Source organism: Ranitomeya variabilis, chromosome 6 (genome assembly GCF_051348905.1).
Source record: "Ranitomeya variabilis isolate aRanVar5 chromosome 6, aRanVar5.hap1, whole genome shotgun sequence".
NCBI classification, from domain to species: domain Eukaryota; kingdom Metazoa; phylum Chordata; class Amphibia; order Anura; family Dendrobatidae; genus Ranitomeya; species Ranitomeya variabilis.
The window spans coordinates 238,446,443-238,471,750 of NC_135237.1; the positions used below are offsets into that span (position 1 = coordinate 238,446,443).

At 43.3% G+C, this 25,308-nt stretch overlaps 1 protein-coding gene across 5 annotated transcripts in view; it reads right to left on the reverse strand.

Annotated features, from left to right (window-relative positions):
* TRIP13 (thyroid hormone receptor interactor 13) overlaps positions 1-25,308 on the reverse strand; it is a 191,653-nt gene that overhangs the window by 118,145 nt on the left and 48,200 nt on the right. For all 5 annotated transcript variants that reach the window (XR_013216910.1, XM_077269527.1, XM_077269524.1 and 2 more), the window contains exons 3-7: positions 24,586-24,751; positions 23,008-23,137; positions 7,312-7,367; positions 7,013-7,103; positions 4,236-4,308 (exon numbers count right to left, since the gene is read on the reverse strand). Coding sequence is in view for 4 of the 5 variants with exons in the window: in XM_077269527.1 (XP_077125642.1) it covers positions 4,236-4,308; positions 7,013-7,103; positions 7,312-7,367; positions 23,008-23,137; positions 24,586-24,751 (516 nt within the window). In the remaining variant the exon portion in view is untranslated. The remainder of the gene's footprint in view (positions 1-4,235; positions 4,309-7,012; positions 7,104-7,311; positions 7,368-23,007; positions 23,138-24,585; positions 24,752-25,308) is intronic.

Genomic DNA, 25,308 nt, shown 5'->3' on the forward strand with positions numbered 1-25,308 from the left:
TAAGTATTTATTCGTGTCAAATCTTTGATTATATGTCCTTTGTTTAGCCATAAAACTTTGAGAGGATGTTAATAACCCCTTAGTGACGGTGCCAAATTTTTTAAATCTGACCAGTGTCCCTTTATGTGGTAAAAACTCTGGAATGCTTCAACAGATCCCAATGATTTTGAGGCGTATAGTGTACAGCCGACAGCTGCTGGATTGTCACCTGTGTGGGGATGCTATTCTCTTATATCTCAGGTCAGTAAAAAGATGTATTGGTGGTCATTAAGGGGTTAACCCTGTCACCTCAAAGCCTGTTTTCACCTTCCTAAACAGGCCAATTTTTACAATTCTGATCAGTGTCAATTTATGAGGTCTTAACTCTGGAACGCTTCAATGGATCCCGGTGATTCTGAGACTGTTTTTTTTGTGATACATTGTACTTTATGACAGTGGTACCATTTCTTTGATATGACTTGCGTTTATTTGTAAAAAAAAAAATGGAAATTTGGCGAAAATTTTGAACATTTCGCAATTTTCAAACTTTTAATTTTTATGCCCTTAAATCAGAGAGTCGTATCACACAAAATAGTTAATAAATAACATTTCCCACATGTCTACTTTACCATCAGCACAATTTTGGAAACAATTTTTTTTTGTTAGGAAGTTATAAGGGTTAAAAGTTGTCCAGCGATTTCTAATTTTAACAAAAAAATTTGCAAAACCATTTTTTTAGGGACCACATCACATTTGAAGTGACTTTGAGGGGCCTATATGACAGAAAATTCCCAAAAATGACACCATTCTAAAAACTGCACCCCTCAAGGTACTGAAAACCACATACAAGAATTCTATTAAAAAAAATGTTTTAAAACTTTTTTTATATTGTCCCAGTATGGGACATCACTGTGTTATATCAGATCGCTGATCTGACACTGCACTACAGTGCAGTGGATTGGAATGCAGTGAAGAGAGTAATTCAAGTTATTTGAAAGGGACTAGCAGTGTTAAACGGAAACTACTGCAAGTGAGATATGCATTTTAACAGGATACGTTGATGCAGACTGGGCTGGAGATCCAATTGACAGGAAATCTACCAGTAACTATCTTTTCTTACTCTCAGGCGGACCAATTAGTTGGACTAGTAAGAAACAATCTACAGTATCACTGTTGTCGGCAGAAGCAGAATAACTTGCAGCAGCGCATGCCAGTCAAGTAGTGCTATGGTTAAGACAACTGCTAACAGACTTAGGGCAACAACAATTGGGACCAACAAAGATGTATGAGGACAATCAAGGATGTCTAGTTCTTGCTCAGATGGAAAGAGTTAATCCAATAACTAAACACATTTATGTGAAGTTTCCTAAATTTAGAGTACTGCCCAACTGAAGATATGGCAGCAGATATTTTCACAAATGCATTGAATGCTGAAAGACATCAGAGACTAATGAAGAAATTAGGATTAACTGAATAAAGGCCCCGTCTCACATAGCGATTTACCAACGATCACGACCAGCGATACGACCTGGCCGTGATCGTTGGTAAGTCGTTGTGTGGTCGCTGGGGAGCTGTCACACAGACAGCTCTCTCCAGCGACCAACGATCAGGGGAACGACTTCGGCATCGTTGAAACTGTCTTCAACGATGCCGAAGTCCCCCTGCAGCACCCGGGTAACCAGGGTAAACATCGGGTTACTAAGCGCAGGGCCGCGCTTAGTAACCCGATGTTTACCCTGGTTACCAGCGTAAATGTAAAAAATAACAAACAGTACATACTCACCATCTGATGTCCGTCAGGTCCCTTGGCGTCTGCTTCCTGCTCTGACTGAGCGGCCGTACAGTGAGAGCAGAGCGCAGCGGTGACGTCACTGCTGTGATCTGCTCTCACTTTCCGGCCGGCAGTCAGTCAGAGCAGGAAGCAGACGGCAAGGGACCTGACGGACATCAGATGGTGAGTATGTACTGTTTGTTATTTTTTACATTTACGCTGGTAACCAGGGTAAACATCGGGTTACTAAGCGCGGCCCTGCGCTTAGTAACCCGATGTTTACCATGGTTACCAGTGAAGACATCGCTGGATCGGTGTCACACACACCGATTCAGCGATGTCAGCGGGACCTCAACGACCAAAAAAAGGTCCAGGCCATTCCGACACAACCAGCGATCTCACAGCAGGGGCCTGATCGCTGGTACGTGTCACACATAGCGAGATCGCTACTGAGGTCGCTGTTGCGTCACAAAACTAGTGACTCAGCAGCGATCTCGCTAGCGATCTCGCTATGTGAGACGGGGCCTTAAGTCTTTACTGTTGAGAAAGGGTGTTAGCAGATATGCAACAGATATAGACTTATTTGTGTGCAGGAGGAGTTCACTTTTCTGACAGTAGATGACAATGTTGTTACTGTTATATGCTTAGTTGAATGTAATACATGTACTTGTTGTACTTTGGTTTCATTTTCTCTCTGGTAAAAGGTCCTTTAGACTTCCTATTATGCTGAATTAAGAAGCTGATGCATGTACCTCATGTTCCGTGTAGATAAAAGCATTATAATACGGATATACCTTATCGGCACGCCGCTGTGGGTGTCTGGTGCTGCTGCTGCGCGGTGTCTGCCGCAGCAGCAGCATCGGACACAGCACAGCAGCGGATAGCGCAACAGCGAAAACAGCGCAGCAGCACCGGACACAGCGCAGCAGCAGCAGCACCGGACACAGCGCAGCAGCACCGGACACAGCGCAGCAGCACCGGACACAGCGCAGCAGCAGCACCGGACACAGCGCAGCAGCAGCAGCACCGGACACAGCGCAGCAGCACCGGACACAGCGCAGCAGCACCGGACACAGCGCAGCAGCAGCAGCACCGGACACAGCGCAGCAGCACCGGACACAGCGCAGCAGCAGCAGCACCGGACACAGCGCAGCAGCAGCAGCACCGGACACAGCGCAGCAGCAGCAGCACCGGACACAGCGCAGCAGCACCGGACACAGCGCAGCAGCACCGGACACAGCGCAGCAGCAGCACCGGACACAGCGCAGCAGCAGCAGCACCGGACACAGCGCAGCAGCAGCACCGGACACAGCGCAGCAGCAGCACCGGACACAGCGTAACAGCACTCTGACGAAGGAATTAATTTACGAAATGCGCATCGGGGTGTGTGCGTCATTAGGACCAGGTGGCACCCCTAAGGTACAGATATCCATTGCTATTTCTGCACTTTGCACAATGTACTTTGAGTATTATACGGAGGTTTGGTTGCTTATTTCTTGACATTGCTGCCCTTTGTTTCTGATAAGGATTTTTCTCCTTTTTATATATTAATGAGATTTAACATTTATTTATTATGTTTTATTAGTTTTTCACATAATCCTTGGAGATTTCTAATACACTTATCAAGAGCCCGTTTATTTCCATTTTGTATGGCCTAATACATTATTGTTCTTTTATCCTTGGGTCCACCATCCACAATATTGACTACATTTGTATTTTTAATATAATTTTTTGTATAAATTGTCCTGATATGTGCGCACAATTTATTTTAATATAACTGTTGCTATTATTAAATAAAGCTATATATTTTAAATTATATTATCTTGTCTGGACTTTCATGGTATAATCTATAGTTCTGGTGGTTTCTTCCTTTATTTGAATGGTTACCACTTCTTTGGTATAACACCGGGGACAGCTTATTTATTATTTCTTATTACATAACTTAATTCTTCAAACTATTTGTTACATGAATATTGATCCCTGAGGTGTTCTCATATTGTTCTAACAGCGCAGCAGCACCAGACACAACGTAGAAGCAGTAGCACCGGACACAGAGCAAAAGCACCAGACATCGGAACATCCCTGCCTGCGGCATGCAGCATCACCCCACTACTGCCTTCTCCAGCAGCGACCCAGGAACACCGTAAGCAATAAGATACATGGATTATAAGAAGCACCACCATTTTATTAAAAAAAAAAAAAAGTTTTTTCCTATTTTTCTCCTCAAAATTTGGGGGGCGTTTTATAATCCGGAGTGTTTCATAATCCGAAAAATATGGTAATCTACTCTCACAAGTTTCCTCTGCGACCAAACTATGCAACAACCCAAAATTATTTAATTTTTTGGATGCTAGGACTTTGTGAAGGCTTATTTTTTACAGGGCAAGACAATGTTCTTATTAATATCATTTTGGTATAGATATGACACTTTGATCATTTAAGTATACCTTCAACCTTAAAAACTATGAATTATAAATGCCAATACCTGCATGACAGTCTGATGGACAGCTTCTGAGCCAATGCTTTGCAAAGTGAGGTTTTCCCAGTACCGGGCGGGCCTAATGAGCAAGTAGAAATAGGGCATATGACAAAATGGCAGAATATACAGGTACAGTAGTTATTTTATAATAGAGCTTTTTCTAAATCAAGATTAAAGTCCCGATTCATCATTGCCGCTTCTCCAGTTTTTTAGAGTAGTTCGCTCTGTTTTAGTAGCTTTATTAATTGCACTTTATTCGCTTTATATTTTACGCCACTTGTTTTTTACAAGTCAACAACCTTGTGTACCCAGATGAAATGTGATTTTTACCAAATGTCGTATTTTTTGGATCATCTTACTCAAATCCAGGGGTGCACAACATTTTTTTGGTCCAAGGGCCATAGTGCCATACTGAACAAATTCCAAGGGCCGCCAAAAAATGTAAAGTGGTACTTACAGGTGCTTCTCACAAAATTAGAATATCATCAAAAAGTAAATTTATTTCAGTTCTTCAATACAAAAAGTGAAACTCACAATATATAGTCATTACAATCATAGTGATCTATTTCAAGTGTTTATTTCTGTTAATGGTGAAGATTATGGCTTACAGCCTATGAAAACCAAAAGGTCATTATCTCAGTAAATTACAATACTTTGTAACACCAATGTAACTCCAAGTCAATAACATTTCTGTGAAATCAAGTTCAACCTGTCCAGTTATGAAGCAACACCGATCGTGAACCAAGTTCTCCTGCTGTTGTGCAAATGGAGGTAGAAATGATAGTCAATTAGCTAGCAACCCCTATAATGGAATGGTTCAGCAGGCGGTGACCACTGACCATTTATCTGTTTTCATCATTTTTGGATGTTGTTTTGGACACTTTTGCATTTTGATCTCCTCCTAGAGGTGTAGTAGCATGAGGCAACGTCTACAACCCACTGAAGTTGCTCAGGTACTGTAGCTCATCCAGGATGGCACATCAATATGATCTGTGGCAAGAAGTGTAGCTGCATCTGTCAGCACAGTGCCCAGAGCATGGAGCAGATACCTGGAGACAGGCCAGTACACCAGGAGATGTCTTAGGGGGGGGCAACAACCCAGCAGCATAACCCCTACCTCCTCCTTTGAGCAAGGAGGAACAGGAGGAGCACTGCTAGAGCCCTTCAAAATGACCTCCAGCAGGCCACCAACATCCTTGTGTCTTCTTAAACTGTCAGAAAGACTGAATGAGGCCTGACGTCCACAAGTGGCTGTTGTGATTACAGCCCAACAGCGTGCAGGGCGATTGGTATTTGCTAGAGAACTACAAGATTGGCAGAATCGACATTCGCGCCCTGTGCTCTTCACCAATGAGAGCAGGTTTACACTGAGCACATGTGACAGATGTGACAGAATATGGAGACGCCATGGAGAATGTTCTGCTGCTTGCAACATTCTCCAGCATGACCAGTTTTGGCAGTGGATCAGTAACGGTGTGGGGAGGATTTCTTTAGATGGCTGCAAAGCCAGAGGTACCCTGACTGCCATTAGATAACGGGATGAGATCCTCACTCCTTTGTGAGACCATATGCATGTGCAGTGGGCCCTGGGTTCCTTCTGCTGCGTGACAATGCTAGGCCTCATGGCAGAAGTGTGTTAGCAGTTCCTGCATGATTACGGCATTGATGGTATGGACTGGCATGCCCGTTCACCAGACCTGAATCAAACTGAACACATCGTGTCTCGTTCCATCCACCGACCCCACATTGCACCAGACTGTCAACTGATGCTTTAATCCAGGTCTGGGAGGAGATTCCTCAGGAGAACATTCACCGGCTCATCAGGAGCATGCCCAGGCATTATAGTGAGGACATACAGGCATGTGAACGCCACACACACTACTTAAATAAATAACTGCCCTTCACTGTGCTTTCTGCACAAAATATCAACCCCACACTGTCCATCTCCATAATATCCCCCCACACTGCCTCACTCCACATTGTCCCACCCCCCCCACACTACCACTCTCCATAATAACTCCCCACATCTCCCTTCTCTATATCTTCCCACCCTGCCCCTCTTCAAAATATCCCCACTGTTTATCTCCATAAGATCCCCCAAACACAGCCACTCTCCAAAATATCCCCTAAAACAGGCCCTCTAAAAAATATTCCCCCCCACACTGCAACTCTCCAAAGTATCTCTCCGCAGCGCCCCCCTCTGCATAATGTTGCCTCGAAACCACTGCCCCTCGCTATATTGTGCCCACTGCCACAACTTCCCAATTGCCTTGTAATGCCACACCCCACCCCCAGCAGACCCCTCATCTAATATGATTAGCACATTTAAGCTTCAATCTTCAGCTCCTCCATGGAGCGCTCACCTTTGCAGCACCAGTAGCAGTGTGATGAGGTTAGTAACGTGCTAAACTCATCACGCCACTGCATATCGGGACTAAAGCCAACTGGTGCTCATCTGCCCCAGTGTTAAAATGTATCAGAGTCTGAAAGAAAACAGGTAGATGGGAGTAGCGTCTGCCAGGCCCTGTGGGACACAACAGACCCTTTCACAGGCAACATGTGGCCCGCAGGCCATATGTTGCGCAGGCCTGCTTCAATACCTGCCTGAAGTAAGGTTTTTAATCTGATGTGTTTTTATTTAACTGTGACTTTTTAAAGGATTTGCAAGACACTGCACTTAAAAAATTGTGAATAAAGAGGTTAAATAATAATAATAATAATACATAACATTATTTGAGAACTGTACCAACAAGCAGAAAACTCACAATACACTAAACACTCACCGTGCAAAAGGACAACTCTGTTCCATGCAATCAAATTGCTATCGACATTTTTATCAGAGAACAGCAGCGTTGTGGTAACATAATCTAAAAGCTTTAAAAATAAATAAATAAAAAATAACAATAAACATTTATATAGTGAAAGGAACAATTGTAAACAAATTTAGGGCAATTGAATACTAAATTGTCCCATAAGACTTCTATTCTTTCCTTTTCCATTTCCAAAGTAATTTTTCTTCTTACGGGGATTACCAGATGTCTGAGAATAAGCTTATTTTTTGAAATATACTAAACATACTTACGTTTGACTTTATTCCGCTGTCGTAAATTAGACTCTCCCACAGCCTATGAAAATCAGCTGAAAAAGACAAATGACTAATGAAAACAGAAATTAAATGAGTTGGCCAATTTCTGATTAAACTTCTACACTGCCTTAAATGGTTGTTTACTTATCTCAGGAATCATAAATACGGTACTATCACATAACAATCTTTGCTTAATCCCATGCTGTGAAGTTTTCCACTACCTTCAGTCATGTTATATTTTACAGTGAAGGAAATGATTAATTGATCCCTTGCTGATTTTGTAACTTTGCCCACTAAAAAAGACATGAACATTCTATAATTTTAAGAGTAGGTTAATTTTAACATTACTCAATGACGGCACATCGCTAGCGCACGCCCATTTTGGGCATGCGCTAGAGATGCGCCCGAAATAGTGCTTAATGGCAGCATTAATGGACTGCTTAAACGTAATGTGAACCCAGCCTAAGACTCAGCGCACATTTATCCTGTGTTCTGTGCTGAGCGCTTACATTGGGGTTTCTGTTAAACGTCTGAAATAATTGATTCAGACGAAACCCTTGATGATAGATTCCCAATAATGAGGCAGATGGAGGCACTGTGGATGCTGTCTAACCTGTGATCCGGCAGTGTCCATCTTTTTAGGATTGCATAAAGTGCCGTTGGTCACAGTTTTGTGCATTTCTGAAAAGAAGTACACCGCTGAACAGAGGCCAGACGGAGTCCAGAGTAACTCTGCTACCTCATTATAGTGAGTGGCTTCCTCGAGGGTTTCATCTAAATTACTTTACTCAGAGATTTAGAAGGAAACCCCAAAGTAAATGGTCAGTGCCGGATAAACGTGACCCCAAACGTTATGTAAAATGTTTAAAAAAAACAACAATTTTTTTGTAAAAAATAAAAAAAAAATCCTATTAGCACCTAGAAAAATTAAAACTTGGTGCTAAAAACATTTTAGTGGTAAAAATTTAAGTTATCCTTTCTTCACTGCTCAATGGTATAAAAGTCTGTGAGGCACATGTGGTGTCAAAATGCTCATTGCGCCCCTAGATGAATTCATTGGGGAGTGTAGTTTGCAAAATGAGTTCACATATAAGGGATTTCTGAAATCTGAACTCCAATATGGCGCTTCTTCTCTTCTGAGCTTTGCACTGTGCTTCCAAAGTAGTATTCCCCCACATATGGGGCATCGGCGTACTCAGGAGAAATTGCACTACAAATTGCATGGAGCAATTTGTCTGGTACCCTTGTGAAAAAGCAAAATTTGGGGCTAAAATTTCATTTTATTATTTTCACAGTCAACGTTAAAAACTTCTGTGATGCACCACACATTTAAACACATTCGTTGAGTGGTCTAGTTTCCAAAATGGGGTCACTTGTGGGGGGGGGGGGGTTAAAATGTCACATCAGAGGCTCTCCAAACAGGACATGGCGTCCGCCAATTGTTCCAGCAAATTTTGCATTAAAAAAAGCCGGATTACTTACCGGTAATGCTCTTTTAATGAGTCCACGACAGCACCCCACATGAGAGAGAGGGATCCGCCCATAGTAACAGGAAACCTACAGAATAAAAGGAGGCGGTCCCCTCTCCTCCTCAGTTTAGTTTACAGAGTATAAAAAGGGAACCACAAAAGCTTTAGTATTAATTCTTATTCAGCAACATAAATGTCTTAAACTCTATACAACCATTATTTGTGAGCTTAAAAGAAAGAACTGTGCATAATTAGGGAGGGTAGTAAATGGGTGCTGTCGTGGACTCATTAAAAGAGCATTACCGGTAAGCAATCCGGCTTTTTACCCTTCGCCACGACAGCACCCCACATGAGAGATTTTCAGAGAGTCATTATTTGGGTGCGATTACTGTACTAAGAACAGCTCTACCAAAGGTCAGATCAGAAGATGTAGATAGATCGAGTCTATAATGGTTGTAAAAGGTAGAAGGTGTAGACCAGGTTGCGGCCTTACATATTAAATGGATTGGTACATCTGCTTGTTCCGCCCAGGAGGAAGCCATGGCTCGTGTTGAATGTGCTTTTATACCCACTGGAGGAATTTCGCCCTTTGATGTATAGGCCAAGCAGATAGCTTCTCTGATCCACCGAGATATGGTAGCTCTTGTGACCCCATGTCCTTTCTTGCGGCCCTGAAAGGAGATAAACAGAGCGCTACTCTGCCTCCATGTCTGAGACCTTTCTATATACGTCAGGATGGCTCTTCTGACATCTAAGGTGTGGAACTTATGTTGTTCTGGAGTTACAGGAGAATCAAAAAAGGAAGGGAGAAATATTTCCTGTGATCTGTGGTAGGTGGATGCCACTTTAGGGAGGTATGAGGGATCTGGTTTTAGGACTATCCAATCTTGAAATACTAGTAAGAAAGGTGGGTCTACTGACAGGGCCTGGATGTCACTAACCCTTCCAGCTGAGGTTAGGGCTACCAGTAGGGCTACTTTATAAGTCAGGACATTTAGAGGTATGGTATCTAGTGGCTCAAATGGGGAGCCAGTTAAGGTCTCTAGTACTAAATTTAAATCCCACGGAGGTAGACGGGGAATATGGACCGGATTACTTCGTTCACAAGACTTTATAAATCTGGAGACCCACCTATTGGCTGCTATATTGCATCCATATAGGGCTCCTAACGCTGAGACTTGAACTCTTAAGGTGTTTACCGATAATCCTAATTCTCTACCTTTTTGTAGGAACTCTAGAATAGGTATTACCGGAACTTGCTCAGTGAACGGTACTGTATAAAAGTTTAAGAATTTATTCCATACCCTACTATATATTAGGGTGGTAGATCTTTTCCTACTTAGTAACAGGGTGTTTACTAGTTCTACTGAAAACCCCCTTGAACTTAATAATTGCCTCTCAAATTTCACGCCGTCAAGTGAAGCCCTTTTACTTGCGGGTGGAAAAAGGGGCCCTGGAACAGCAGTTCCTTGTCTGATGGAAGAATCCACGGGTTGCATAGACACATGCTCTGGAGAAAAGAGAACCATGGTCTCTTTGGCCAAAAAGGTGCAATGAGGATCACCCTTGCTTGTTCCCTCCTGATTTTCCTGATCACTAGTGGAATCAGAGACATTGGAGGAAAGGCGTATGCCAGTCTGAACTTCCAGGGGTGGTGAAGGGAGTCCGACATGTCTGGATGATCCATGAAGTTCAGGGAAGCTAACCTTTTCACCTGTCTGTTGTCTCTTGTGGCAAACAGATCTATTTGAGGTATACCCCATGCTCTTGTTATCATTTTGAATACGGTTCTGTTTAAGGTCCATTCCCCCTGGCGTAGCATGTTTCGACTGAGGTAGTCTGCTTTGGTGTTTTCTACACCTCTGATGTGTAGGGCTGTTAAGGATGCAAGATGAGACTCTGCTAGTTGGAAGATGTCTGCTGCTATGGTCATCAGACTTCCTGACCGTGTACCACCTTGACGGTTTATATATGCCACTGTGGTGGAATTGTCCGAGAAAACTCTTACATGGGCTCCTTGAATCTGTGGAAGAAAATGATTTAAGGCATATTCTACTGCTCTTAATTCTTTCCAATTGGAAGAATTGGAAGAACATGTTAATTCTGCCTGATCCCAGGTATCTTGGGCCAGATCATTCTCCATATGTGCACCCCACCCCATAGGGCTGGCGTCGGTGGTAATTATCTTAGAAGGGTCTATTATCCATGGTACACCCTTTGAAAGGTGTTCCATATCTAGCCACCAGGATAGGGATTCTATGACATCTCTGGAAAGAGTTAGTTTACTTTCCAGATGTCCTTTTTTCCCCTGGACTGACAATACTTCATACTGTAATTGGTGGGTATGAAATTGCGCCCATGGCACAGCTGGAATACATGAGGATAATGATCCCAGTAAGGACATAGCCTTCCTTAGTGTCATGTGTGGGCTTTCCATTGCCTCTCACAGCTTTGATTGTAGAGCCACTTTTTTTGAATGCGGTAGGAAGCTTTTCTGACTTACGGAGTCTAGCTGGATTCCTAGAAATATTTGAACGGTCTATGGATTCAGCCTGGACTTTTCGAAGTTGACGATCCAACCCAACTCCTGTAGGGACGAGATCGTATTAGATAATTGCATCTCACATTGAGGTATAGAATCTCCTACTACTAGAAAATCATCTAGGTAGGGTATTATCAAAGTGTCCCGTTGGCGTAGATGAGCTATCACTTCCAATATCACTTTTGTAAAGATGCGAGGAGCCATAGAAAGCCCAAATGGCATTGCTACATTTTGAAAGTGACGAACCTGTCATGCCAGGATAACTGCTACCCTTAGGTACTGCTGGTGTTCGGCATGTATTGGAAGATGATAGTAGGCACCTTTCAGGTCTATCCCGGCCATGACACACCTAGGGAACAAAAGCTTGATGGCAGAACTAACGGATTCCATTTTAAAAGTATGGTTACGCAAAAAAGAATTTAATTTTTTGAGATTTATGATGGTTCTAAATGAACCATCTGGTTTACTGATCAAAAACAAAGGGGAATAGAACCCCTTCCCTTTTTGATCCTGGGGAACTTCTATCAAGACTTTTTTAGATAGAAGAGATAGGATCTCTGTTTCTAGAGCTTCTTGTTGTTCCCGTCCTTTTGGTGATGTTACTATAAAAGAATCCCAAGGGATTCTGTCAAACTCTAATTTTAACCCGTATTGAATAATGTCCAGAATCCATTGGCTAGATGTTATTTGTTTCCATTTAGAAAATAAAAATTTTAATCTGCCACCTACTTCATGGTTAGCGGTACTTGCTACGCTTTGTATTATAGGATCCGCTAAGCAGAGCACCTTTTTGTTTTGGATCCTTTGTCTCCCAGCGCTCCCTTTGAGTCTCAGACGGTTTGTTTCTGGTAAAGGGGCGTCTTCTGAAGGCTTTCCTGCAAGATGGAAGATATTGGTTAGGGAAGCCCTTCTTTCGCTCTCCCGCTTTATTTAAGAGTTCATCCAATGTTTTCCCAAAAAGGAACTCACCCTGGCAGGGGATCGCACAAAGTTTTGCTTTTGCCTGTGCGTCCCCTTTTCAGTTTTTTAACCAGAGTGCGTGCCGGGCTGTGTTTACTAGGCCGGCTGATCTGGCTGCTAGCCGTAGCGAATCCACAGAGGCGTCTGCCAGGAATGCTATCGCTTCTTTTATTAGAGGGATTTTCGGTAGGATTGACTCTCTCAAAGTTCTACCTCTAATTTGTTCCTCCAGCTGTTCCATCCACACTAGTAGCGACCTTGCAGTGCAGGTACTAGAGATAGCTGCCCTGAATGCCCCTGTGTTAGCCTCCCATGTTCTTTTAAGTAAGGCTTCAGCTTTACGGTCTAACGGGTCAGTTAGGACACCCGAATCTTCAACAAGCAAGACCGATTGTTTGGAAGTTGAAGCAACTGCAGCATCAACTTTTGGCACTTTTGACCAAGAATTCAGTTCCTCGGTCACTGAAGGGATAGCGTCTCTTAGAGGATGATGGTAGAAATCCTCATGTATTCTGCTTATCCCATTCTTTTTTAATTAGCTCTTTAATCGTGGGTATGATGGGGAAGGATCTACGTTTTTTCTGTCCTAACCCCGCAAACATAATGTCTTGAGCCGACTTTCTCCCCTTCTCATCTGGGCACCCCATCGTGCTTCTGACAGATTTTACTAGGTTGTCTACACTGCTGTTAGGTAGACAGAGCCCCCCTTCATTCTCGGATTAACTTGGCTGAGATTCAGATTCGCCTGAGGATCTATGTACAACGTCCGATACTGAGCTTACTGGAGATTGGGACCTGTTTGGTTGGCGGATACTGGTATTACTTGTATGCGACAACCCCTGTATTTCTTCCCGGATTATGGCTCTAACGTCAGACGGAGTCATTATATTCTCCTGCCGTAAGCATGATGCATTCTCAGCAAAACCTTTTGGTATAAGAATCCGGAAGGGGCTGTGTACATAAGGAACATTCCTTGTGCTTGGACTTGTGCGTCTTTTTCTTAGTCTAGAGGAAGGGGATACAGGAGGAACATATATCAGCATATAGGAAGAGGCTCTCTTAAAAATTCACCCACTGAAGCTGACAGGTACCGGTTCTGGAGGTGGATTTTTTGACAAGTGATCTCGGTTTGGTGGTAGATAGTTTGTCCGGAGGCCGACCACCACTCTTAGTGCTGCTCCTGGCGCTTGTCTCCTTGCTGGGAAAATGCTGCTCTGTTGCAGGCAAGTGCGCTTCGTCGGCCGGTGAAGCCATACTCACACACCGGCCAACGCTAGCGCTGCATTTTTAAATCTGGCGCCGAATCTCCTGCCTCCCCGGTCCCAACCCTGAAGTGCTCTGGCTACTTCCGGGTTAGACGCGCGGCTCCTCCTCACCATGCGGCGGCTGTGGATAAGAAGCCGGCCGCTGAGCGCGCGTGTCCTCATGGAGCCGGGCGGACCAGCGGTAACCGGACCCGGACCATGGTGGCTGACCAGACGAGGGGGGAGGCTGCAAGCAGGGGCTCCCCCGCCGCTGCTTCTGGAACCGCAGCCCCTGCCGTTCCCTCAGAGACCGACGCAGGCGGGTGCATGGACCAGGGATCCTCTTCTGTAGGTAAGCAGGGATTCCTATAGGAACAGGAAACCTAAACTGAGGAGGAGAGGGGACCGCCTCCTTTTATTCTGTAGGTTTCCTGTTCCTATGGGCGGATCCCTCTCTCTCATGTGGGGTGCTGTCGTGGCGAAGGGTAAAAGTCAAATAACGCTCCTTTCATTCCAAGCCCTGCCACGCGCCCTAACAGTAGTTTTCTCTCTCATATTGGGTATCGGTGCACTCAGGAGAAATTGCACAACAAATTATCCTGTGCAATTTCTCCTGTTACTCTTATGACAATACAAAATCTTGGGAGACCGCGACTTCTCACGAGATTTCGCAATGTATTACTAGGAAGTAACGCTAGCTGCCGGGAGCCTCGGTGACTATGCGCGGTTACGCCGGTAGGTGAGAATACTGCGATTTATTTTTTTTTTTTACCTGGTTTGTGTTGTGTATGCGTTTTCGCAGCGGAAAACCGCTGCGAAGACGCATACACAACAGGTGCACATAGGCTCAACGGGTCCATCAGAAAGACGGACCCAGTGCACACGTTTTCCACAATCTGCACAGGATCTGTCATCTCAACGTCTTGACGGATCCTGTGCAGATTTGGAAGACGGAAGTGTGAAAGAAGCCTTATGCAGCAGGAGGCACTGGGGGACGTTTTTCCACTGCAGACAAAAAACGTTTCATGGAACTTTTTTTTTAAAAGACGGGCCGTCAAATCCCACAGGATCCAGTGCACGATGGACGAAACGTGTGTCCATCAGTTGTGATACGTCGCTAATACAAGTCTATGGGAAAATGCAGGATCCCGCAATTTTTTTTTGCAGGATCCTGCATTTTCAAAAATCTACGTATTTCGACGGTACCTGAAAGACGGAAGTGTGAAAGAGGCCTATGGATTAAACTGCTGGGTGTCAGCTGTCATATCAACTGAACACCTGGATGCGATTGCGTGCGCACAGCTTCTGTGAGTGCAAAATAGTCAGGATGTATCCATCCGTCCAAGGTAAGGACTTATCAACCTAGATGTATGGATACGTCCAAGGTCGCGAAAGGATTAAAGACCCTTGGAACAATAGAAAGCATACAAAATGTTAATATTGTAGACAGGCATTTTATTCATTGATCCTTTCTACTTATCATTCTTAGTGCTTTATATTGTTCCAGGGCTCCACGAGGAAGTTTTTTTCTTCCCTTGCCTATACAGAGAAAGGAGTGGGAGAGCAAACAGTTTCCAAAAAGCACATTGTTTCTGACAACTATGTCAGATGGAGCTGCACAGTCCACTACATAAGGTTGGACTGATTCTACAGCAGCAAAACTGTAAATTTATAGACAAAGTTTATTTAGAAGTTCCCAATTTCGCATTTAGAAAGCAAAATCAAGAAGAAAGACTCATGCATAGATGGAAAAACACTGCTGCAATTTCCCCTCATCCCCATATACTGTTGTTTTCATAATGATCATATTCATCATAAGATAGTTTGTGAACATTTTTAGAAGCTTTACAATCAGACAAAAAGAAGCTACAGGCTGCAGGAATGTTAGAAAAAGGTTACTTGGCCTCAATGGGATGTATGTATTAATACACTGCTCAAAAAAATAAAGGGAACACTAAAATACCACATCCTAGATATCTCTGAATCAAATATTCCAGTTGCAAATTTTTATTCATTGCATAGTGGAATGTGTTCAGAACAATAAAACATAATTATCAATGAAAATCAAAATGAATATCCAATGGAGGTCTAGATTTGGAATGATACTCAAAATCAAAGTGGAAAATCAAATTATAGGCTGATCCAACTTCATGTGAAATGCCTCATAACAAGGAAAAGATGCTCAGTATTGTGTGTGGCCTCCACGTGCCTGTATGACCACCCTACTGTACAATGCCTGGGTATGCTCCTGATGAGGGGGCGGATGGTCTCCTGAGGGATCTCCTCCCAGACCTGGACTAAAGCATCCGCCAACTCCTGGACAGTCTGTGGTGCAACATGATGTTGGTGGATGGAGCAAGACGTGATGTCCCAGATGTGCTCAATCGGATTCAGGTCTGGGGAACGGGCGGGCCAGTGTGCTGTTTCATGTATGTTCTTCAGTTTCCATGTATGTTGTTATACTTTTCTCTGCTGCCACCCAATGGCCTTTTTCCGTATGGCAGCTTGTTATTCATTTATTCTTGTAGCATGTCTTTACTTCCGGTTCAGGGGTCAAGTCTTCTCTTCCTCTGGCAGCCATTTCATTTTCAGTTTCATGCTGTTGTGAGAACACACGCTTTGACCGGGCTTAGGAAGGCATCAGTCTTTCGACCTCTCTTGCTGCTCACACTTGCAGTCATACTTGGTGCTACATCTTGCTGTACCTGGTCTACACCTGCATTTCTTGAGAAAGTACTGTATTACCAGTTATCGGCTGTATGTCCAGATTTCCAAATAAACAAGTCTGGATTGCACAATTCCTGGAATGCATCATCTCTTCGGACGCTGAGCAGCATCGGTCCTGTCTGCCCTATAGCGAGGACAGTACTGATGGTACGATTATCTCTCAAAACGCTTATTAATCAACTACACCTCCATTCGCCTCATGTGGGGACAGAACAGCCAGTCCATAGCTTTAATGCCTTCATCTTGCAGGAACTGCTAACACACTCCAGCCACATGAGGTCTGGCATTGTCCTGCATTAGGAGAAACCCAGGGCCAACCTCACCAGCATATAGTCTCACAAGGGGTCTGAGGATCTCATCTCGATATCTATTGGCAGTCAGGCTACCTCTTAGCATTCTCTTGATGAGCTTCAAGAGGTAGTCACCGGGAATGGTTTAATAATTGGGATTTCTTGCCTTATAAATGGGGTTGGGACCATCAATTGTGTTGTGCAGAAGTCTGGTGAATACACCTGATAGTCCTACTGAATAGACAGTTAGAATTTGTATTATCGCAAGAAAAAAGCAGCTAAGTAAAGAAAAACAAGTGGCCGCCATTACTTTAAGAAATGAAGGTTAGTCAGTGCAAAAAATTGGGAAAACTTTGAAAGTGTAACTAAGTGCATTTGCAAAAACCATCAAGCGCTACAAAGAAACTGGCTCACATGAGGACCGCCCCAGGAAAGGAAGACCAAGAGTCACCTCTGCTTCTGAGAATAAGTTTATCAAGTCACCAGCCTCAGAAATCGCAGGTAACAGCAGCTCAGATTAGAGACCAGGTCAATGCCACACAGCGTTCTAGCAGCATACACATCTCTACAACAACTGTTAAGAGGAGACTTTGTGATGCAGGCCTTCATGGCAAAATAGCTGCTAGGAAACCACTGCTAAGGACAGGCAACAAGCAGAAGAGACTTGCTTGGGCTAAAGAACACAAGGAATGGACATTAGACCAGTGGAAATCTGTGCTTTGGTCTGATGAGTCCAAATTTGAGATCTTTGGTTCCAACCACCGTGTCTTTGTGCGACGCAGAAAAGGTGAACGGATGGACTCTACATGCCTGGTTCCCACCGTGAAGCATGGAGGAGGAGGTGTGATGGTGTGGGAGTGCTTTGCTGGTGACACTGTTAGGGATTTATTCAAAATTGAAGGCATACTGAACCAGCATGGCTACCACAGCATCTTGCAGCGGCATGCTATTCCATCCGGTTTGCGTTTATTTGGACTATCATTTTTCAACAGGACAATGACCCCAAACACACCTCCAGGCTGTGTAAGGGCTATTTGACCAAGAAGGAAAGTGATGGGGTGCTACGCCAGATGACCTGGCCTCCAGTCACCAGACCTGAACCCAATCGAGATGGTTTGGGGTGAGCTGGACCGCAGCGTGAAAGCAAAAGGGCCAACAAGTGCTAAGCATCTCTGGGAACTCCTTCAAGATTGTTGGAAGACCATTCCCGGTGCTACCTCTTGAAGCTCATCAAGAGAATGCCAAGAGTGTGCAAAGCAGTCATCAAAAAAAAAAGGTGGCTACTTTGAAAAACCTAGAATATAAGACATTTTCAGTTGTTTCACACTTTTTTGTTAAGTATATAATTCCACATGTGTTAATTCATAGTTTTAATGCCTTCAGTGTGAATGTACAATTTTCATAGTCATGAAAATACAGAAAAATCTTTAAATGAGAAGATGTGTCCAATCTTTTGGTCTGTACTGTATATTCTGCTGTTTAAGTGTTCCCTTTATTTTTTTGAGCAGTGTACTTTCATATACACATTTGCATGGGCTGCAGAAACTTTTTTGATTTTTTCATATTATTCATTTTAAATGGGAGCTGTGCTTTAAACAAACTTTGCATAAATCAATAGTACAAGTAAAAATAAATGAGTACAATGTCTGAGCATTCTGCCTCTTTTTCCATTTGTGATCCATTTCTCTCCCCCAACCTACTTCCACTGAACACAATGGAAAACAACAGCACAAATGTGTGTGCGAATAGTTTAATCAATTTCATCCCACTATCAACATAACACTCATCTACTCCAGCACTGAAATTAACTTTTCGGACACCATCTTTAAGCTAAAGAACAATGAAATAGAGACATCCCTGTATCAGAAGCCAATTGACTGTCTAAAGGTACCGTCACATTAAGCGACGCTGCAGCGATAGCGACAACGATGCCGATCGCTGCAGCGTCGCTGTTTGATCGCTGGAGAGCTGTCACACAGACCGCTCTCCAGCGACCAACGATGCCGAGGTCCCCGGGTAACCAGGGTAAACATCGGGTTGCTAAGCGCAGGGCCGCGCTTAGTAACCCGATGTTTACCCTGGTTACCAGCGTAAAAGTAAAAAAAACAAACAGTACATACTTACATTCGCGTCCCCCGGCGTCTGCTTCCTGACACTGACTGAGCTCCGGCCCTAACAGCACAGCGGTGACGTCACCGCTGTGCTTTCACTTTAGGGCCGGCGCTCAGTCAGTGTCAGGAAGCAGACGCTGGGGGAGGTATGACGCTGGGTGAGTATGTACTGTTTGTTTTTTTTACTTTTACGCTGGTAACCAGGGTAAACATCGGGTTACTAAGCGCGGCCCTGCGCTTGGTAACCCGATGTTTACCCTGGCTACCAGTGTAAAACATCGCTGGTATCGTTGCTTTTGGTGTCAAACACAACGATACACAGCGATCGGACGACCAAATAAAGTTCTGGACTTTATTCAGCGACCAGCGACATCACAGCAGGATTCTGATCGCTGCTGCGTGTCAAACTAAACGATATCGCTAGCGAGGACGCTGCAACGTCACGGATCGCTAGCGATGTCGTTTAGTGTGACGGTACCTTAACATACCTTAAATGGGACAGTTTCCATTAAAAAAACACTTACTCTATTGTCTACAGCCAAGCCATCAGATACAATTGTATATGTTCCAACCCCATGGATAGAGACAAACACCTTGGTTGCCTCAAAAATACTTTTTCTGAATCAGGGCTACCATCCAAGAACAATTGAAAACTAAATTACAAGAGCCACCAGAATATCAAGGAATCACCTGCTACATTACAAAGCTAAAGAAGAAAATAATCGGGTGCCTCTAGAAGTCACCTACAATCCAAATCTGGAGGTGCTAAGGGGGGCTGCATGGAAATTACAACCTTTACTACAAAAAGATGCCCGATCGCAATCCATTTTTCCAGACCCCCCACTACTGTGTTTTAGGTAGCCCCCAAATTTAAGAAGTATCATTGTTAGAAGCTCCCTGTCCTCTCAAAAAGCTGCAGGAACCCTTCCTTGCAACCAGAAAAAATGTAAAACTTGTCGATTTATAATGACCACGGACAAGAAAAAGATCCCCAACTCACAGCAGGACTACAAGATCCCAGGTACTTTCAGCTGCATCACATCTTATGTGGTACATTTAATTATTTGTACTAAATGTCCAACTGGTGGTCTGTATGAAGGGGAGACAGGGCAAAAACTTAGAACAGGGATAAATTCTCATCGCCACACAATAAGAGAAAAAAGAATGGACCTAACGGTAGCAAAACATTTTTGTATCCCCGGTCATAGCATCAAGAACATGAAATTACTTGTTTTAAAAGGTAATTTCAAATTTCAGAAAGACAGAAGAATCTGTGAGTATAAACTCATGAGGACCTTTGACATACTCATTGCAGGAATGAGTGTTTCGCATGGATTTAGGTCTTTTTACATCACTTAAGGAATTTGCTTTTCAGACCTTCCGGGGTCATCACAACATAGAACCAGACCTATTCAGAGGACAATAAAACATTAAGACTTCCTTATCTATGAACTGTTCCAATATCTATGTCTATCCCTCTCACATAATGATAATTCTGCTTCACGTCATTTGTCTTATCTATTGCCTTCTTTCTCTCTGTGCTGTGTTGCATGTTAAGTATGAGATTCTTCAGAATTTGCTTTAGTCCTTGCCTGATGAAGGGACCTGCGGAGTCTCGAAAGCTTGCAATTTGTTACCATCTTTTCAGTTAGCCATTAAAAGGTATTGTGATGAGGAAAAGCCGCCATCTTTGATATGGGGCATAATGCTGGCCTCCTATCTGAGATTGGCCTGACGCCATTTTGTCTCCTATCAGAATTCCCCTTGTCACATGTCTGCAGGGACAGGAGAACTCCTAGCCCCCACCTTTTTCCTACCTGAATGAAGACCCTTTAGTATGGTAATAGACTAGGCCAGTGTAGCAGGCAGATTGCACTTCAAAGATTGAATGAGGAAGGCACGCCAACAGGGAGCAAGGAGATGCCTGAGGGCTCAATTAAAGTATACATGTCAGGTGGCTACAGGATACACGTCTATTGTCTTCCTAGCCGGACGGTCTACAACATGAAATTATCAACTATGGACGCATTGTCCGAGGCACAGGCTCATAAAAAAATATCCTCATAGCCCTGAAGAAATTGCGCATCTGACAGTGCAACTCCTGGGTCAGTGAGGATTCTGGAACCTGAGATACAGAGATCAGCGTCCCACAGCGATCAAATGGGTCCAGGTTTGATCCCTGTATGACCGGCAGAACAAACCACATGCACTGGTACCGCCCGTGTACTGATCCGATCATCCTGAGAGAAGTTATTCCATTTATTAGATATTGGGAATAGATTCTGCAGGGAAACTAGAGGGTGGAGATTATTAGCCCACCCAGGTACAGGGGGGAGGGACACAGAAGGATTAAGAGCTGAGGACACATGGAGAGTGCAGACACACCTGAGAAAATTATGATGAAATAAGGAACAGGGCATGCCAGCCAGAGGGGAGCAAGCACACACTTTCTGGGGGCTGCCCGGCACTAGAAGTCTTGTACCTATGGAACGCAGAGCAACCCGGCCTCCACGAGCGACCTCCAGCTTTATACCTCTAAGCCTTGTACAATTATTGCTATATTTTACTCTGACTGTAACTCTTTGTATATTTTTTCGGTATATTTCTTGTAATTATCTAGTGCGCCCTTAAGGCAATTAAACCATAAATTAATTTGGGGCTGATCCTTTTATTCTGATTGCGAATCTTAGAATACCCGGCGTGGGTAACAAGGCAGTCACCCCGGCGACCATTTGCTCTAGGTGCAGTTCCCTTATTGGCCTGAGAGACAAAGGGGGCGCCGAAGAGCTGTGCCTGTGTAGTTACGTCATGGATTGGTGATGTGGGGGGAACCAGTGTCCTTCACAGGTATCAACCACTGAGGACTCTCACGTCTAAATAATTGTCAAAGCAAGACAGACTGGTGGCACAGCAAGGTCTCAGGTTACACTTCTTATTACACTCTATGGAGAAGGGAGAAGAATGTGAAGATAGAGGGATACAGGATAGATATATATCTTGGTACCGTGTTAGCCAGTGGATAGAGAAATATTTAGAATTGAGAGTCCTCAGTGGTTGATACAATTTAATGGCTAACTGAAAAGATGGTAACAAATTGCAAGCTTTCGAGACTACTCAGGTTCCTTCATCAGGCATAGACTAATACAAATTCTGAAGAAACACATATTTATGCACAATACAGCCAAGAAAAAATGCCATAGATAAGACAGGTGACGTGAAGCAGAACTACCATTATGTGAGAGTGATAAACAGTTATATCCATAAATATTGGAACAGTTCATAGATAAGGAGTATGAATGTTTTATTGTCCTCTGATTGGGGTCTGGTTCTGTGTTATGATGCCCCCACACGATCTGAGTAGCAAATTCCTTAATTGATGTAAAAAGACATAAATCCATGCGACACATTCATTCCTGCACTGAGTGAGAACAAGGATGAACTCTCATCGCTACACAATAAGAGAGAAAAGAATGGATCTACCTGTGGCAATACATTTTTGCCTCCCTGATCACAGCATTATGGACATGAAATTACTTGTATTAACAGGTAACTTCAAATCTCAGAGAGACAGAAGAGTTTGGGAATATAAACTGATGACGACCTTTGACACACTCAGTGCAGGAATGAATGTGTCACATGTATTTATGTCTTTTTACATCAATTAAGGAATTTGCTCCTCAGACTGTGTTGGGGCATCATAACAGAGAACCAGACCCCAATCAGAGGACAATAAAACATTCACACTCCTTATCTATGAACTGTTCCAATATTTATGGACACTCTCACATAATGGTAGTTCTGCTTCACATCATCTGTCTTATCTATGGCATTATTTCTGGGCTCTATTGTGCATAAATGTGTTTCTTCAGAATTTGTATTAGTCTATGCCTGATGAAGGGACCTGAGTAGTCTCAAAAGCTTGCAATTTGTTACCATCTTTTCAGTTAGATATTAAAAAGGAATCAACTACTGAGGACTCTCAATTCTAAAAAAGATAGAGGGACACAGAAAGATTGTGTTGACCTTTCTATCAAGTCTTTTACCTCACTTCAGAGTTGGAATCACTACAGTCAAACTAGATTAATTACATTGTTATGTAATTATTTTAAGTGCTGCACTCTCACTTCCTTCAGACGAATGTCCGACAATATTAGAGACAGCTGATTGGCTGCAGGGCTCACGTGCTCGTAGTGCAAGAGGTGAATATATGTTATTTTTATTTGACAAGGGGACTACTTCATTTAAAAAGTTTGTCCAAGTAGACGACAATACCTTTAAACTTGAAATATATGCGTTGCATTTGTCATGTTGTGCCATGGAGGCACAAAGATTTTACTAGAAAATGCTCACCAGCAGGTAGAACCCAGTGGTTCGCTGCCACAAGATCTTCGTTCTCTTCTTCCAAATTCTCTGCACTTGGTCCTTCTTCATTCAGTTGAAATACATGAACACTTATATTGCAGTTTCCAAGGTCAATAGGCTCAAGTAAATAAATAAAATAAGTCAGACATAATTACTAAAAAAAAATGTATACGACAAAAACACACCAAAAATCACTGCATTAAGGCATGCACACGTGAACCGAGAAACAAATAGTGCCTGAAAAGTGATAATACATTCTTATGTTTTCTAATGAGTGAGCAATATACAGATGTAACGTAAATTAGCATTTTTATACAGCTACCTAGAGGAAAAAAAATGTCTGCCAAGCTACAAACCTAAATCGCCCATACTGATCAGTAAAATGTGTTGTCACAGTGACATCTAACCGGCCAAACCAAGAGATTAGAAGGTTTTAGCCTGATTTCCATTAACTAATAAGTCTGGGCAAAAAAGTACAGTTATTAAAGGAAATCTGTCACCAGACTTTTTCCACCTAATCTGAGAGAAGCGTAATGTAGAGACAGAGACCCCGATTCCAGCAATGTGTCACATACTGAGCTGCTTGCTGTACTTTTGATAAAGCTACTGTTTTATCAGCTGATGCCTACAGGCCTAGTAAACCTGCTGCCAGGTAGTCCTCCATAGTCCTGAGCTACGTGTAACCCTTCCACCACTACTGATTGGCAGCTTACTGTGTACGCTGTGTATAGGCATAAAGTGGTCAATCAGTGGTGTGGCCGGCATTCTACAAAGTTCAACATTCCAAGAACTGGTAAATCTGCATCAGAAAACAACTATTTTATCAAAACTACAGCAAGAAGCACAGTTAGTGGAATCAGGTTCTTAGCTCCTACATCATGGTGCTCTCAGAAATTGTAGCAAAAACCTGCTGACAGTTTCCCTTTAAATACTGGTATGTAGCATATTTCGAAAAATGAAGAAAATGCACTGCACAACTAATCAGATTCGAGTTTTTATTTTTCAGTGAGTCTATGGAAAATGAAATCAGAGACCCGAAAGATTATCGAGAACAACTGGTTAGTGTTTCCTTAGAAACAAGGAGGATATTTATCAAAACGGATTCTAAGGGTACCGTCTCACAGTGGCACTTTGGTCGCTACGACGGCACGATCTGTGACGTTCCAGCGATATACTTACGATCTCGCTGTGTCTGACATGCTACTGCGATCAGGGACCCCGCTGAGAATCGTACGTCGTAGCATATCGTTTGAAACTTTCTTTCGTCGTCAAGTGTCCCGCTGTGGCGGCATGATCGCATCGTGTAACAAAGGTGTGCACGATATGACATGCCCGTACGACTGTCCCGTACAACTTCTACATCGTAAATACGTCATGAAATTATCGCTCCAGCGCCGTACATTGAGAAGTGTGACCGCAGTCTACGATGCTGGAGCGATAATGGAGCGACGCTGGAGTGTCACGGATCGTGCCGTCGTAGCGACCAAAGTGCCACTGTGAGACGGTACCCTAAGTCTACAGCTTGCACTTTTTTGGTAACAGAAGGACAATTGACAATTGTCCTACCTTTCTGGCCTTCAGCTGTAACTCTGTGTCTACAACAGCTACAGAGTTCACATTTTTCACCAAAAAAGAGTCATCAAATTCAGTCCATATGTAATCTCCAAACACAATGCAATGTCTCGTTAATAGCTGCATCACGTGGCTTGTTACATCTTCAGTTTTTGCAGTGCTGAAACATGAAAGTACAAAATAGCATATAATAGTCACAACAACCAAGAATTGTAGTGCTAACACATCACAACTGACAATAGAGCAATTTTTAAGTGAGACATTAAAGAAAGTGTGAAGTCAGAAAATTATCTATTGCTCAAGTGAAGCTTTATAGTAAAATATTGTTGACGCTTTTTTCTTGTTCTCCATTTCATTAGGTAGTACAAGAATGAAAGGTAACAATTCCTTTATGTCTGCACCTGTACCCTCTTGTACAGGTCACAGAGCATGCCTTAAAACATTAACCTAGTATGTGTAGGGAACTGACTACTATGTTCATGAGGGTTGTTAAGTATCCCCAAATCAATGTTACTTAACCCCTTAATGACCGCCAATGACAGTAGTTAAGGAACCTTATTCTGGATCTGTTTTAAAATGGCGGTCATTAACCTTGCACGACATGCGCCATACATGTACTGTGCATGTCGTGTCTCTCCCTTTGATGTGGGCTCCGGCACTGAGCCCACATCTTTCCCGCACAGGACACCTGTTTTGGTATGCAAACAAAATAGGAGC